Source organism: Microtus pennsylvanicus, chromosome 7, assembly GCF_037038515.1.
Source record: "Microtus pennsylvanicus isolate mMicPen1 chromosome 7, mMicPen1.hap1, whole genome shotgun sequence".
Classification (NCBI taxonomy): domain Eukaryota; kingdom Metazoa; phylum Chordata; class Mammalia; order Rodentia; family Cricetidae; genus Microtus; species Microtus pennsylvanicus.
This window is the reverse complement of record NC_134585.1, coordinates 62,974,016-62,989,246: the sequence shown is the minus strand read 5'-3', so window position 1 is coordinate 62,989,246 and position 15,231 is coordinate 62,974,016. Positions and strand designations below refer to the sequence as shown.

The window sequence follows — 15,231 nt, the reverse complement described above, 5'->3', positions numbered from 1 at the left end:
CCGGCCTGGAGGGCCTCCCGAGTGGTTGCATACCCAGTGGAGTCAGCTCTGTCCAGGTTATACCAGCTCCGCTGGGAGCTCTGCCCTCCATCTGGGGTAGGAAGGCTGAGCCAGTCCTAGCTGGTTCAGTCGCCTGTACAACCCCCAGGCCCGAGGAGCTGGCTCACCAGACAGACAGGGGCTGAAGGGGTGGGGTGGGGGGAGGGTATCCCTAGCTCAGGGCAGAAGAATGCAGGGACCTTCCCTTCACACAGAAGGCACACAACTATGTCCTGACTGCTTGTTGTCACCACGGCTACGCCCCTGTGGGGACCTTCCCTGCACAAAGTAGGCCACAGCCCCGAGGGATCGTTCCTGCACACAGTAGGCACACAAATATGTCCTGAGTGTGCATGTCATCATCACGGCAGCCACACCCTCGCGGGGACACACCGGCCTGGTGTCCTCCCTCAAGTCCATTCTGCTAGTGAAGATCCAGGGAGGACAAGGACGGGCCTCAGGTCAGTGACTGAGTGGACAGGCGGGGGAGGGGGGACACAAAGAAAGGTCTTACTGTGAGAGAGCAGAGATTCCGTGATCCAGGGAGCCACATGGGGGGCTTCCAGGAAAGCAGGGGTTCCAACCCCACCTCCAAATGCCACATGTCCACAGTGGATGTCCTGTGTCCTGTGCTTCACGGTTCTGCCCACCAAAGAGGGCACAGGGGACTTTAGTGTGTGTGTGGGGGGGGGGGGTTCAACCTTTAGTGTCCTTACCTGGTAAACTGAGACAGGGCAGGTGGGGGCGGTACAGCCTGTATAGTAAGACATCTCCTTCTACAGAAGGGAAACTGAGGCGCAGCTCAACCGGCCTCACACACACTTGCCCTGTTCCCTGAAGCTGGGACCCTATGGATGGCCAGCCGAGCTGCAGCCACGCAGACTGGATGTCACAGTTGTGCCCGCGGCTGTGGGATGTCCCCCTGCACCACCTGTCCATCCCAGGTAAGGGCAGGCCTCACGGGAGGGATGGGGAGGGTAAGAAAAGGCCACGCTGGGAGGAGCGGTCTCACAGGGAAAGGAGGACCCACGCAGGGGCGGACCTGGCTGACTCTCTGTGCCCTGAAGAGAAGAGGACCCTTCATAATGACTAGAAAGGGGATCTGGAGGCTGACATCAGGACAGGAAAGGGAACCAGGATGACATCAAGACAGGAAAGAGGACCATGAGATGAGGTCTTCACGCCGTGGATGTTGACACACGGGGGGGGGGGGGTCTGGGCGATGCTCCACTCTCAGGGCGAGCTTCTGTGTCCCTGCAGTGTCCTCCATACCACGAATGGAGCACGTGCGGCTGTCTGGAAGCCTTTGGGTTCTCAGAGATTCAGACAAGAGGCCCTGGAGGCAAGAATCAAGCGCTTGTGCTCCAGGACAGAAGGGGTAGCCCCCAGTGAAGTTTCTAGGAGGGTTGAAGGAGCTGGGAGGACATGAGCGGGACACGGGAAGCCTGGGTTGTCGGAGACGAGGCCCTATGACCTGCGTGGGTGGTCGTGGGTAAAGAGGGGTCGTGGAGAAGGAGGACAGACAGACAGAAGGACAGACAGAAAGAAAGACAGAGCCCTCGAGGGACTCCGTGCAGTCCTTAGGACGGGCACAAGAGTGCTTGGGCTTTGAAGTGCGTCTGTCCTCAGGGAGCCATGACACCATGACATACTGCCTGAGCAGGAAGTCCCCAATCTCCAGGTCAGAGTCTCGGCTGCTGCACCTACTGGGGCGGGTCGCGCCCTGCATTATGGGGCCCATGGTGTTGAGATGGTCAGTCACACAGGTGAGTGGGGCGTGAGAGAGGGCCCAGGCAGTATGTGATGGACAGGGTGAAGGGGGACAGGGTGGGGAATGGAATGGGACTGAGTCCTGGTGGCAGGATGATGATGGGCAGGGTGTAGGGAGGGAACTGAGAGCCCCTGGGGCAGGGGGAGGAGACTGTGAGTCCCGGGGTGGTGTTCAGGTTTTTGGGTGTCCTGGGGTGCTGTGCACGGTGGTCACGATGACACCCGGGAACGAACCCCCAACCCGCTGTCTGCCCCAGACTCTGGACGTGAAGCAGCAGCTTGACGCAGGGGTGAGGTACCTGGATCTGCGGATTGCGCACATGCAGGGCGGCTCTGAGAAGAATCTGCACTTTGAACACATGATCTACACCACTGCGTTGGTGGAGGTGGGGGTGAAGACCAGGAGAAGGGGGAGTTGGGGGAGGGGCGGAGACTAATGTATGTCATCATGTGTCTTTTGACATCTCCAGGACACCCTCACAGAGATCTCCGAGTGGCTGGAGTCGCACCCCCGTGAGGTCATCATCCTGGCCTGCAGAAACTTTGAGGGGATGACAGGAGACTTGCATGAGTACCTCATAGACTGCATCAAGAACATCTTCGGGGACTCACTGTGTCCACGCGGGGTGAGAAGGAGGATTGTGAGGATTGTGGGGATCAGGGTGAGGAAGGCGTGGGCACGTGAGGGTCAGGTGAAGAGGGCATGGGAAGTTGATGTCATGGTGAAGATGGCATGGGCACATGCGATAAGGAATTCGTGGCCGCCCAGGGCATGGGTGCGTGGCCTCGAGGGTGCGTGGGCCCTTAGCTGTCCAATCCTCAGTTTCACTCAACCTGTTCCTCACTCCCATGCAGGACATCCCTACGCTGCGGCAGTTGTGGGCACATGACCAGCAGGTGATTGTGTCCTATGAAGATGAGACCTGTGTGGGTCGCCACGCAGAGCTGTGGCCTGGGATCCCTTACTGGTGGGGAAACCAGGTGAAGTCCCAGGCGCTGCTGCAGTACTTGGAGACCATGAGGAGCTGCGGTCGCCCAGGTGCCACCTGGGACATAGCTGGAGGGGCACTGATGTCACTTGTCAGTCAGATAGGGATGGGGGTCTGTGAGGATGTCATCTGTCAGTCATGCACTGGGATGTCACCCCATCCTTCCCCCTTCCCCTGCAGGTGGCCTGTTTGTGGCTGGCATCAATCTCACAGAAAACCTGCCCTATGTCCTCTCGCACCCATCCGGGTCCCTGGAGATGCTGACACGGCCCAACCTTCAGCTCCTCATGGCGTGGGTGCGAGCACAGCAGCCAGGGCCCGGATCAGGCTGCACCAACATCATCGCTGGGGACTTCGTGGGCTCCAACAGCTTTGTGGGTGAAGTCATTGGGCTCAACCAGAAGCTGCGGTGACAACAACCCGAGAGCAGGGGCAGGGTCATGGGGGTCACAGTCAAAAGGATCACGGAGGTCAGAGTCACTGATCTCTCCTGTCATCCCCTAGAAAAACCTGAGGCCCATGTGAGTCAGTCTGTGCCACATCCTGGTCACTCTGGTCACACTCCATTGTCCATGGAGGTCACATGACCTGTCACCTGCATCACCTGGCACTGGGTGCCTCTGTTCATTAAAACATTCAGAAGCCAAATGTGTGCAGCAGTGTGTTTATCTATTATAGCCCAGGCTAGACTTTCATGGGGAAATTTTTGCAGCATCTCCCATAGCCCAGCTAGGACTGGCTCAGCCTTCCTACCCCAGATGGAGGGCAGAGCTCCCAGCGGAGCTGGTATAACCTGGACAGAGCTGACTCCACTGGGTATGCAACCACTCGGGAGGCCCTCCAGGCCGGTGTCTGAGATACAGAAGGGGCCAGAGGCAGCAGGGGCTTGGGGGCACGATGTGGAGTGGAGAGGGAGCACTGAGTAGTCAGGGGACACAGAGCAGCTGGAGGGACATTGAATCAGATGCAGGCAGGACACCAGGGTAACCAGAAGGAGGAACACCAAGGCAGTTTGTATTTTTACAGTGTCTCTTGTAGCCCAGGCTAGACTCTTACAGGTAAGATGCAGGGGACAGCCTTGGACTCTGATCCTCTGGCCTCAGTTTACACAGGGCTAGGACACTGGGAACCCCAAATCCTAAGCCACAAGTACCATACCCACTGAGCCACATGCACCTAACCACTGAGATATAAGAACCCTACCCACTGAGTTGCATCCCCTCCATGGTGGTAATTCCCACCATCTCATACACAAACATAACAGGTAACTCATGACCCTGTGACCTCAGTATTAGTGTATTTTCAGGTCAGAGGGTTAAAAGGCCTCCTCACCCTACCTCCACCCCCAGATGGTAGATCCCTCCCACCCACTCAGCCTGCAGGGATGCTGCTGTGAAGTCTGTAGCTGAGAGGATGGACACTGGCTATGAGGCCTGACCTGGCTAGGGAGTGGAATGTGGCTTCAGGTGTGTCTGTCCATCTCCCTCGGGGACCCTCCTGGCACCACTGTGCCCGGGGTAGCATCCCACAGTGTCCTGCAGCTGCCCCATCCCAGAACATGGAGGGGCAGAACAAAGGGTTGGGGGAAGAGCTGTGGGGGGAGCAGTGTTCGGTCCTCCTGCCCTGGATCAGCCACAGCACCATTTTCAAACTATCCCTATCCCTCCCTTCCCACATGGCATGGACCCTCCCCTCCCCTTCCCCAGTGACACAGAACCCACAAAGTCCACACATCGCCAGCTAAAGAGAGGGAACAAAGTGCAAATTCCGCTTTAATGAGCTGCCAGTCAGTCTGGGAGGGAGGAAGGGACAGGACTAGGATGTGGCCATGACTTCCCATATCAGGTCCTCAGTCCATCTATGCAGTTGTCACTTAGGAATCAGCTGGGAGGAAGGGACAGGACTACATGGGGCCATCCACAAACACCCTCCCACGAGCTGAATCCACATCTGGTCCTGGTTGTCACTCAGGGAACAGCTGGGAGGGAGAAAGTGGTGGGACAACACCCTGGCCACAAGCTGTATCCACACCCCACTCCAGGCTGTCACTCAGGAAACAGCTTCCGGAACCGGCCATAGGTGTCTTGGCTAATGATAACGGTCATATGGGCCGTGTCAGTCTTGGACAGCTCCTGCACCTGTTACACCTTGGCCTCCTTGTACTGCCATTTGCAGAGGGACCACCGTGGTGCATTCTGGGAAGCGTGCTGATGTCAGTGTGGTGCATGGTGATGAGCAGAGGGTGGTGCAGGCTGGGAAGCCAAGTTAACATCAGCATCGTGCAGGCTGGGAAACAGTGCTGACAAGTGGGGAGACAGCACCATCTGTGAGGAGCATGATGGGAAATGTGCTGGCATATGCGTGGTGCATGCTGGGAAGTGTGCTGACATCAGCATGGTGCATGCTAGGAAGCATGTTGATAGCGGGACATGTCCGTGGCAGGGAACCAGCTGCATATGTGTATGTGACAGCCCACTGCCCAAGCACCCTGTGACTCACCAGAGCTGGGGTCTCCCAAGCTGTAAACAGAGGGTGAGCACCCGCCAGCCAGTAGCCTGCAGAAAGGATTCCTCCAGTGTCGCCTTCAGCTTGTCTAGCCCATGGCCCAAGAGTGCAGACACGGCCAGGATGCAGGGTCCTGGGAGGCTGTAGCTATGTGGAAGAGGCTCAGTGGGTAAGAGGAACCATGGGGTTATGTGGACATGTGTGGTGTAGATAGGTGAGTTGAGGACAGGTGCAGTGAGCACAGCTGTAGTGAGGACAGGTGAGGTGAGGACAGGTGCGGTGAGCACAGCTGCAGTGAGGACAGCTGCAGTCAGGTGAGGTGAGGTGAGGTGAGGACAAGTGCAGCAAGGACAGGTGAGGTAAAGACAGCTGTGATGAAGACAGTTGTAGTGAGGGCAGCTGCGGTTAGGACAGATGCAGTAACGAGAGGTGCAGTGAGGACAGGTGCAGTGAGGACAGGTGCAGCGAGGACAGGTGCGGTGAGGACAGGTGCAGTGAGGACACCATGAAGATTCCTACAGTGTAAACAGTGACACACATGCCTCCCCTGCCCCACTCACCTGGGAACCAGATCCATCTTGTAAACTTCCAACATGGAGTTCGAGAGTGTCTTGTCTACACCGCAGCTGCAGTGTAGACAAGACTCTGGCCTCTGTTGCTCCATGTTGGGGTAGCTCATGTCCTCACATGCAGGATAACATCCTGTGAGGGGGAGGGGCAGTCAGGGGCCGAAATGTCATAGGGAGGGGTGGCAGGGGACCAGGAAGTGTTAGCCCGAGGAACACCAAGGATACCAAGTCCACATGGAGGGCAGATCCCAGGACATCTGGCCTACACAAAAGGTGGTTCCAAGGATACCAATCGATGCAGACACATGGATACCCACCAAATGAACCACATCCTCCAGCGTGGTGAACGACTGGATCAGGCTGCGTGGCAGCTGTGACAGAAAGCCATGTAGATGACAGGCATGCACGAGGGCAGCAACCTCGTGTGTGCCGTGACATCTAGGGTTGTGAACAGATGGTCACACAGTTGCATGGTGGCCTCCCTGGTCAGGGCCTTGATGAGTGTGGTTTTCCCTGGAGGGAACATGATGATGTGAGAATGAGAAACAAACACTGTATCCTGGGGACCCTCCCATGCATGCCCTGTGCTGAGATGTAGGTAATTGCATTCCAGGGACCCTTCCACATGTATCCTGTGCTGAGATGTGGGTCCTGCACCTTGAGGAACCTTCCATGCATGCCCTGTGTTGAGTGTGGGTCCTGCACCCTGGGGACCCTCCCATGTGTGCCCTGTCCTGAGATGTGGGGCTGTACCCCATGGACCCACCTACGCATACCCAGTGCTGAGATGTAGTGCTGCTGCTTGGGGACCCTCGCCACAGTTAGTGTAGCCGACGACAGACACAATGGGGAACTTGTGCTGCAAGCACACTCCGTCTTCGCACGCCCTGACCTTTGCCTCCTTCTCCTTCAGTGCCCATTGGCATAGCTCCGTGGATGACTCTCCTGTGAACATGGATATGCAAACTGGTATGTAGGAGCCAGATGCAGGTGGTCCTAGGGGTGTGAGTATCAAGGGACCCAGGTGAAGGGGGTACTCTGTGGGTGTACCCCACTGCATGTAGCTGGTATGCCCCACTGGACATTATGTAACTGGTGTTACCCACTGTGACAGCTGGGAAACTCTGCAGCTGGTTGGCTGGTGTTCCCACTGCCCTGGACTGTGTTCCCCACTGGAGGCCATGTGGCACCCTCACCTGACCCCATGATGTACCGTAAGCCCCTTCCTTGCTGGTCTAGCTGGTCTAGTCAGGCAGACCCGCTGCTCAGGGTAGACCTGGGATAAAAATACACGCTTAGTAGGTGTCACTTAGTGAGTGTTGGCACTCAGATCCTGAGGTCAGGGCCAAGCCCTCCTAGGGCACAGTGGACAGGATAGGGTGTTAACCACCAAGGGGTATGCAGGTTTCTCTGTATGAAAGGGGATGTGGAGATGAGGAGGAGGTGTGGGGTGAGGAGAGGCATGGGATGAAGATGAGTGTGTGTTGTCTGGGTTTCTGTTCTGCCTGGTTTCTGTCCTCCCACCAGGTTCTACAGCAGTTTAGCCCCAAAGAAAATCACACAGAGGTCTATACTAATGATAAACTGATTGGCCCATTAGCTCAGGCTTCTTATTAACTCTTATAACATATATTAGCCCATTATTCTAGTATATGTTAGCCACATGGCTCAGTACCTTTTTCAGCAGAGCAGGTCACATCTTGCTTCTTCAGTGTCTAGACAGAACTCCAGAGAGAACTTCCCTCTTCCCAGAATTCTCCTGTTCTCATTGACCCACCTCTACTTTCTGCCTGGTTGTCCCACCTATACTTCCTGCCTGGCTACTGGCAAATCAGCGTTTATTTAAAACACAATTGACAGAATATAGATAATTGTCCTGCACCAAGTGTGGGGTGGCCTGCCTGACCAGGGGTTGTAACGATTTCAGCCACATAAGGCTGATACTTCCGGGTTCTAGGATTCATGCAGGTGCAGACAAGCCCTCAGGCAGAAGTGCCTAATGGCCCCCATGGATGTTAAAGGGCCTCGTATGATCCACGTATGTCTCAGCACATATGTGAGCCCCATCATTGGTGTATGACGGAGCCACATCAACCCCAAGCTTTTAAAAGCTGGACGCACCATCTTCCTCCCTCTCTCTGCACACTGACTTCCCAGGCTTGTGCATGCCCCCTCTAATAAACTCCTAAGCGTGTTTGTTGAGTGTCCTGTGTTTCCTTCTCATTTTTGCCAGGTAATCTCATTGGTGTCATGAGACTCAGGATGCTCTCCCACCCCGAGCCCCTCTCCCAGGGTCAGGATCTGGAACAGGGTATTTTTTCCACAACAACCACGTGTTCCATATACCTGAGCACTACTTCTCTGCACACGGCCAGCTTCAATTGATGAGTTTCCCCATTCTGGTCAGCTTAACCGTTTCTTTGAACCCAAGGAATTTACTGTTGAGCTCCCAGAAATCTGGTGTTCTAGAAATGGGGTGACAATCCCCAACCACGGTCTCTAAGGCTACGGTTAAGCCCTTTGCTAACATTCATCTCTGAATTGCTTTCCTTAGCTAAAATCATGTTTGGACGGTCCAGGGTCAGTCTTCCTGCAATGGGGGTCCAGGGTCCTTCAGATTCTGCTTTCTCTTTTTTTTTTCTTTTTCTCCCCAGCCATGAAAGGCAGCTCAGTGAGACCTCTGACCTCTCTGGCTTCCAAGTCATCCCAACCAGATCCAGTCAGGCTGTAGCACCCCACCTGTAGGCAGAGGATGCTCTCCCACAGGTCCTGCGGTATTTGCCGCTGATTTACACCCCACCTATAAAGGGAGATGTCCCGTTATAGGCCTTGTGGTTTCATCCAAGCCCATCAATCCAGTCTCCCCTCTGTGATGCCTTTTAGAGACCCTGAAACCCCAGGTCTTAATGCCCTACTTACAGATTCCCACACTTGTCCATTTCTGTTGTTTTTTTTTTTTTTAAAAAAAAATGGCCTTGTTACAATTTAGATAAGAATCTGAAGTGGCTGCCTAATGGCACCTTTGATCCTGATACTCTACAGGAGCTTTCTAACTACTGTCAGCGTATAGGCAAATGGAAAAAGATTCCTTACATCCAAGCCTTTTACTATCTAAGCTCTAAGCCTAAGCCCTGTTCTTGCAAGTTGTTCATCTGCTCACATGGTCCTGACTATGCCATCTGAACCGGAAGAACCCTCCACTTCCACTGTGGACCCAGCTCAGCAGGCAGCTACCCCCATTCCTTCAACTCCTACCCCCATTCCTAAAGCCCCTACCCCTGTTCCTTTAGCTCCTAATGCCACTCCTCCAGCTCCTACCCCTGTTCTTTCAGCTACTGCTCTGGGCTCTGCTAAGAAATCCATACCTTCCCTACCTCAGCAGACAGACACTTCTGCTCCTTTACTTTCCCCTACCTTGCCACCTCCCTCCGCTTGCTCTTCAGCTCTCTCTTCCCCCCACTAACTACTCCATCAGCCCCACTGGATCATTCTTCCTTTCCAGTGCCTGGTCGCAGCAGCATCCCAGCTCTGGCACACAGCTTTACTCCTCTCACATGCTCACATGCTGCTATGGAACCCAAACCTGAACAAACCAAGCTGGCTGTAGTTCTCCTCTGCAGTTCTCCTGTTGCAAGAGGTGGCCAGCATGGATGAATTGATTAAGATACACATTCCTTTCTCCCTGTCGGAACTCTCCCATATAAAACATAAACTGGGGTCCTATACATCTAATTCTACCACTTTCAAAAACAATTCCAATATATTACCCAGTCTTATAATCTCACCTTTCATGATATCTATATGATCATATCTAATAACCTACTTCCTGAAGAGTTTGGGAGCAGAGCAGACTATATGCAGATGAGACTCATCAAACGCATACAACATATTCTCCAGGGGTAGAGGCGGTCCCGAGCAGGAACCTCTGGGACTATAACACTCCAGGTGGGATTTTAGCTAGGGACTGGTTTTTGACTTGCCTTCTGGCAGGTCTCTGCAAGGCTGCCCTCAAGCCAGTAAACTATAATAAGCTCTCAGAGGTCATTCAAGATATGAAGGAAAATCCTTCTGCATTTTTGGAATGCCTTACTAAAGCTCTGTTACAGTACACTAACTTAGATCCAGAAACCACAGAAGGCAGACAGTTACCCATTATTTTCTCAGTGCTACCCTAACATCAAGGCTAAGCTTAGACATTTAGAGAAAGGCCCCTTGACCCCACAGGCAGAAGTCTTAGACTTGGCTTTTAAGGTGCTCCATGCAAGAAATGACAAAGCTATGTGCTACAATCACTGCTATTGCTAGCCATGGTCTTCTGATCGGCTGAGGTGACAGACCACCTGATCCGTGCTGTCTGTGCTGCTCCCTTGCCCCCCAGGGCTTGAGAACCACCAGGCCCATGTTTCAAATATGGTAGAACTGGTCACTGGGCCTGAGCATGTCCTAATCCTAATCTTAGTCCTGTTGTGAGGAGAGCGGCGGGGCTGCGTCCCCGGCACCCAGGCGCCCACATGGCTAGCTTATGCCCCGAAATAATTACATGGAAACTGTATTATTTTAAACACTGCTTGGCCCATCAGTTATAGCCTCTTATTGGCTAACTCTTACATATTGATCTAACCCATTTCTAATATTCTGTGTAGCACCACGAGCTGGCTTACCAGGAAAGATCTTAACCTGTGTCTGTCTGGAGTGGGAGAATCATGGCGATTGACTGACTCGGCTTCTTTCTCCCAGCATTCTGTTCTGTCTACTCCGCCTGCCTAATTTTCTGTCCTATCAAAGGGCCAAGGCAGTCTCTTTATTTAACCAATGAAATTAACACAAAACAGAAGACTCTCCCCCATTATGGTCCATGAGACCTTGTCCAAGATGCCATAAGAAAAGACATTAGGCAGTCAATTGTCCTTGTGCACATAGTGACATGGAGACCTCAAACCCAGAAAATTCACAAGATGACCTTCTAGGTCTGGTTATGGACGAGTGAGGCTTCCCAGGCTCCTTTGACCTGACCACAATCATCATCTGTAATGGGGAGCCATGGGTAAACATCACAGTATCAGGACGAGCCCATCTTCTTTCTCTTGGATACTAGAGCCACATACTCAGTACTAAGGAAATTCTCAGGGCCTACCTCTCCTTCTAGTTTCTCTATTGTTGGGGTGGGGGGCAGCCTTATCTACCTCAGCATACCTCATCACTTAACTGTTTTTAGGGGTATTTATCTCACTCATTCATTTTTAGTCCTGCCAGCCTGCCCAGTACCTCTTATGGGAAGAGACTTCTTAGCAAAAGTAGGAGCTTCCACTTCATTTGTTCCTTCCATTCACCTTACCCCAGACTCACCAAGAGCTCTCCTTCTCCTTCTTCTAGACTCCCAACCTCCCAGCTCCAATGTGTCTTTTCCTCTACTAGCCTCTCAGGTGGACCCCCAAGTCTGGGACACCCAAAACCCCTCTGTTGCTAAACACCCCCATCATTATCCAATTACAAGACCCTACTAAGTACATTACCCAAGCTCAGTACCCTCTCTCTCCAGAGCCTTGGGGGACTTAAGCCTATTATCTCTGACCTTCTAAGAAAAAATCTACTTCACCCCATCTCTTCTCCCTTTAACACTCCTACATTTGCTGTTAAAAACGTAAGGAACCTATTGCCTGGTCCAAAACCTCCAGCTCATTAACTCCACAGTGGTCCCTCTTTCACCTGTCTGATTTACCAACTTCTTTATATCTCCAATGTCATGCTCAAATTTCCAGTTAACCACTCAGCTGTTATTACAGGGACCATCATTAAACACAGAGCCAGAGGTATAAGGATTGCCAAAAGCTCAGGTGGTAAGAAACAATAATGAGTTTGGGGACATTCACAGCTCCAAACTCACAAAACTCACAAAACAGACTTTAACATAACAGGTTTATCACTGACTGTAGCAGTGTCTCCTGGATGTTCAGGTAATACCATGATGCTAAAGGAGAACAAGTGCCTTAAGATTTACTTCAGGTAAAACATTGAGGGGGTCTAATAATTCCCCATTGTTTTCCTTCCTTCTCCCCACCATCTTCCATTCCAACACTATATCATCATAATCATAAGCTTTTAATATGTCTAAAATTTATTTCTTTTCAAACATTTTTTTTCATAAGCTCCAGGGAGTCAATTGGACCTACCTAAACGTACCAGACTTGCCCAGAATAAGTATCATTTAATTCTTCCCTTATCATTTATGGTCTCAAGAACCTATGGGAAATTCCCCCCTCCACTCTCCCTCCAAAAAGAAAACCCTCTATCTTCCATCTTGGGACTCTCTTCCCTTAATTACCTGGATCTAACATTTTTTCAGACATAATTTTCTGCCTTTTCAGCATCTTGCGAGGTCCAAGCTGCCAGCCAGCCAGTTCCACAGAGCCCAGAAAAAAACACAAAACTAATCAGCTACCCCAGAATGTGGTCAAGCATCTCAACTCTCTGGCGCCCACAAAATCAGCATGAAGCAGTCACAAGAGACCTTGCAATGCCCCATTCCCACCCATTAAAGACCAAAAACTCCCCAAATTTTTATAATAAACAAAAGGGTACAATGTAATGATTTCAGCCACATAGAGTTGATACTTCTGGGTTCTAGGTGTCATGCAGGTGCAGACAAGCCCTCAGGCAGAAGTGCCTAATGCCCCCGGGGATGTTAAAGGGCCTTGTGTGATCCACAGATGACTCAGCTAAGCCCTTGCATGCCTGCATGAGTTCCATCATCTGCATATGAAGTAGCCACATCAACCCAATGTGAACATGTGCTAAGCTGCTTTTAAAAGATGGACGTGCCATCTTCCTCCCTTTCTCTGCACACTGACTTCCCAGGCCTCTAATAAACTCCTAAGTGGGTTTGTTGTGTGTTCCATGTTTTCCTTCTCACTTGCTCCAGGTAATTTCAAGGGTGACCCACCAGAGCAGGGGTGAATCTCCACCAGTGCCAGCTGCAGCCAGGCCTTCCTGGTGTGGGCATTACAGCAGAATATGTGCAGGACAATAGTGAATCTGTCCAACACATGGACACCCCAGGCAGTCTGCAGGGTCTTCTGCCAGGAAATGGGAAACAGGGGTCAGGGGAAGGGGTGAGGTTGGGACAAGGTGCCAGGAGACAAGAGAGGGGTGAGGCTGGGACACAGGAGTCAGCATAGGGGGAGTCAGGGTCCTGGAGTCAGAGGAACAGGTGAGGCCAGGACACAGGTCAGAGACCTGGGCATAAAGAAAGAGGTGAGACTGGGACTTGGGGCTCAGAGGGAGGGGTGAGGTTGAGAGACAGGAGCATCAGGGGATGCAGGGACAGTGGAAAGGATGAGGATGGGATATGGGGTCAAAGGAAGGGGTAAGGTCAGGACACCAGAGTGTGGGACCCAGGGGCAGAGGGGAAAGGGCTGAGGCTGGGACATGGGGGTCAGGGGAAAAGGTAGAGTTGACACACATGGGGTCACAGGTCACAATCACACACTCCATACCTTGGTCAGAGCTGTCATCCTCTCCACGTTCAGAAACACACACATGATGTCCACAGATTCCTTGGTCTTCTCTGAGGAACAGGGAAGGGTCTGTCAGGCGCAGGCAAATCTGGGTGTGCATATGCTACATACAGAGGGAGGCACACGCATGTGCACATGAGGACCACACACACGCTACACACAGAGGGACAAACATGCATGTTCATGGTGAGAACCACACACAAGCTACACGGAGGGATGCACAGGCATGTGCATGCTGAGGAACACTGTAACACTGCACAGCGGAAAGCACACACATGCACAAAGGGAACACACAAACATTCACATAGCAAGAACATGCAAGCATACACAGGCACACCAGGTTGGGCATGGGGCGTGTCACATGAAGGGGCGGGGCTTACTCACCTGTCAGCTGGGTAGTTTCCCTTGCCAAAGACAAACTTGCTGTCTGGGAACCCCCATGTGCACCACCAGGGTCTGCACCACCGACCAGCCGTGTAAAGCGCGCACCAGCGCGGCGGCCTCGCTACCTGACATTCTATGAGGGGGCAGGCAGAGGGTAGATGGCGTCCTTCGGAGCTGCAGCTCACATGGACCATGGGGAAGCTCGGAAGGACCCTGGGGCGGATTGGATGGATCCCAGGGAGGCTGCCACACACTAACCCCTTTTGCCCCATCACAAACTCCTTCCCACGCTGATGCCCATAGTAGTTTCGCTGTCCCCTGGTGCGTCCACACCACCTTTCTTTCTCCTATACCTCCCCTTCTGCACCCCTGCCCAGTCAGCCTGTCTTCTCCCGCCCCATTCCTTCTTTCCACTGACCTGTGTTCCGCCTATGGTCCCTCCCTGTCCCGCCATTCCTGGTCCCGCCCCCGCCCCCCCCCCCCCCTTCCGCTTACCTGTGTCGTGCGCCTTCCTTCCCTCCGAGCCCGCTGAGCGGCAGCGGTTCCGGGCTCAGCAGCTCCTCCTCCTCCTCCATCTCCTCCTCCATCTCCTCCTCCATCTCCTCCTCCTCCTCCTCCTCCTCCATCTCCTCCTCCATCTCCTCCTCCTCCTCCATCTCCTCCTCCTCCTCCTCCTCCATCTCCTCCTCCTCCTCCTCCTCCTCCTCCTCCTCCTCCTCCTCCTCCTCCTCCTCCTCCTCCTCCTCCTCCTCCTCCTCCTCCTCCTCCTCCTCCTCCTCCTCCTCCTCCTCCTCCTCCTCTCCGTCCTCCCCCACCACCCCCGCTCTCCCAGCTGCGGACATGGGAGCCGCTCCTAACTCCGCGGCAGGGGCTCCGGATGTCGGCGATGATTGCACGGACCAGCCGCGGCAGCACGGCTGGCATAGCGAGGGGCCAGGCCGCGGCTAAGCAGGAGCCTGAGCCAGGGTAGCAAGGCAGTGCGCGTGGCCACCATTCAGGAGGCCTGACCGGAAAAGAGGGGCGGTGCCTGGAGTGGAAGGAGCTGGCAGGGGCGGGGCCAAAGGAGGCCAGGATGCCGCGGAGGTACCGGGAGTGACAGGAGAGGCGGGGCCTGAGGGGGTGGGACGAGCAGCAACTCCGCGATTAAGCAAGAACGTGAGCCCAGGAGGTCGTGCCGGGTACAGGCTCAGTGGGGACTGGGGCTGGGCCGTTAGGGGTAGGGCGAGCGACCAGGGCGGGGAGCTAGAGCCAGAGCCCGGCACGAACAGAGGACTGGAGGCGTGAGCACTCAAAGGCGGCGGGACGGGGCTCCCAGCGACTGCCCCAGAGATCGGCTTCTGTTTGGCGGACAGCGGGTCCCAGACTGCACGCGACGGTTTCAGTCCGGTCCGGGGTAAAGGATACCTACCAAATCCAGGAGACTTGCCTACAACAAAGGGCTGGGGACTGACGTAACCCGCT

At 53.8% G+C, this 15,231-nt stretch overlaps 1 protein-coding gene and 1 pseudogene across 1 annotated transcript; one reads left to right on the top strand and one right to left on the bottom strand.

Annotated features, from left to right (window-relative positions):
- Positions 1–239: 239 nt before the first annotated feature.
- On the top strand, positions 240–3,443 carry Plcxd1 (phosphatidylinositol specific phospholipase C X domain containing 1). Its single transcript, XM_075978954.1, has 7 exons — positions 240–500; positions 822–983; positions 1,669–1,805; positions 2,067–2,195; positions 2,280–2,435; positions 2,665–2,848; positions 2,979–3,443. Exons 2-7 carry the CDS (start codon positions 890–892, stop codon positions 3,209–3,211), a joined length of 933 nt encoding a protein of 310 aa, XP_075835069.1. The 5' UTR covers positions 240–500; positions 822–889; the 3' UTR covers positions 3,212–3,443.
- Positions 3,444–4,541: 1,098 nt separating this feature from the next.
- LOC142854764 (putative GTP-binding protein 6) lies at positions 4,542–14,238 on the bottom strand (annotated as a pseudogene).
- Between the last annotated feature and the right edge of the window lie 993 nt (positions 14,239–15,231).

Coding starts and splice junctions, on each gene's coding strand:
- Plcxd1 (XM_075978954.1), top strand. CDS start 890: ATGGATGGCCAGCCGAGCTGCAGCCACGCAGACTGGATGTCACAGTTG. Junction 984..1,668: donor GCACCACCTGTCCATCCCAG/GTAAGGGCAGGC, acceptor GTCTGTCCTCAG/GGAGCCATGACACCATGACA. Junction 1,806..2,066: donor TGAGATGGTCAGTCACACAG/GTGAGTGGGGCG, acceptor TGTCTGCCCCAG/ACTCTGGACGTGAAGCAGCA.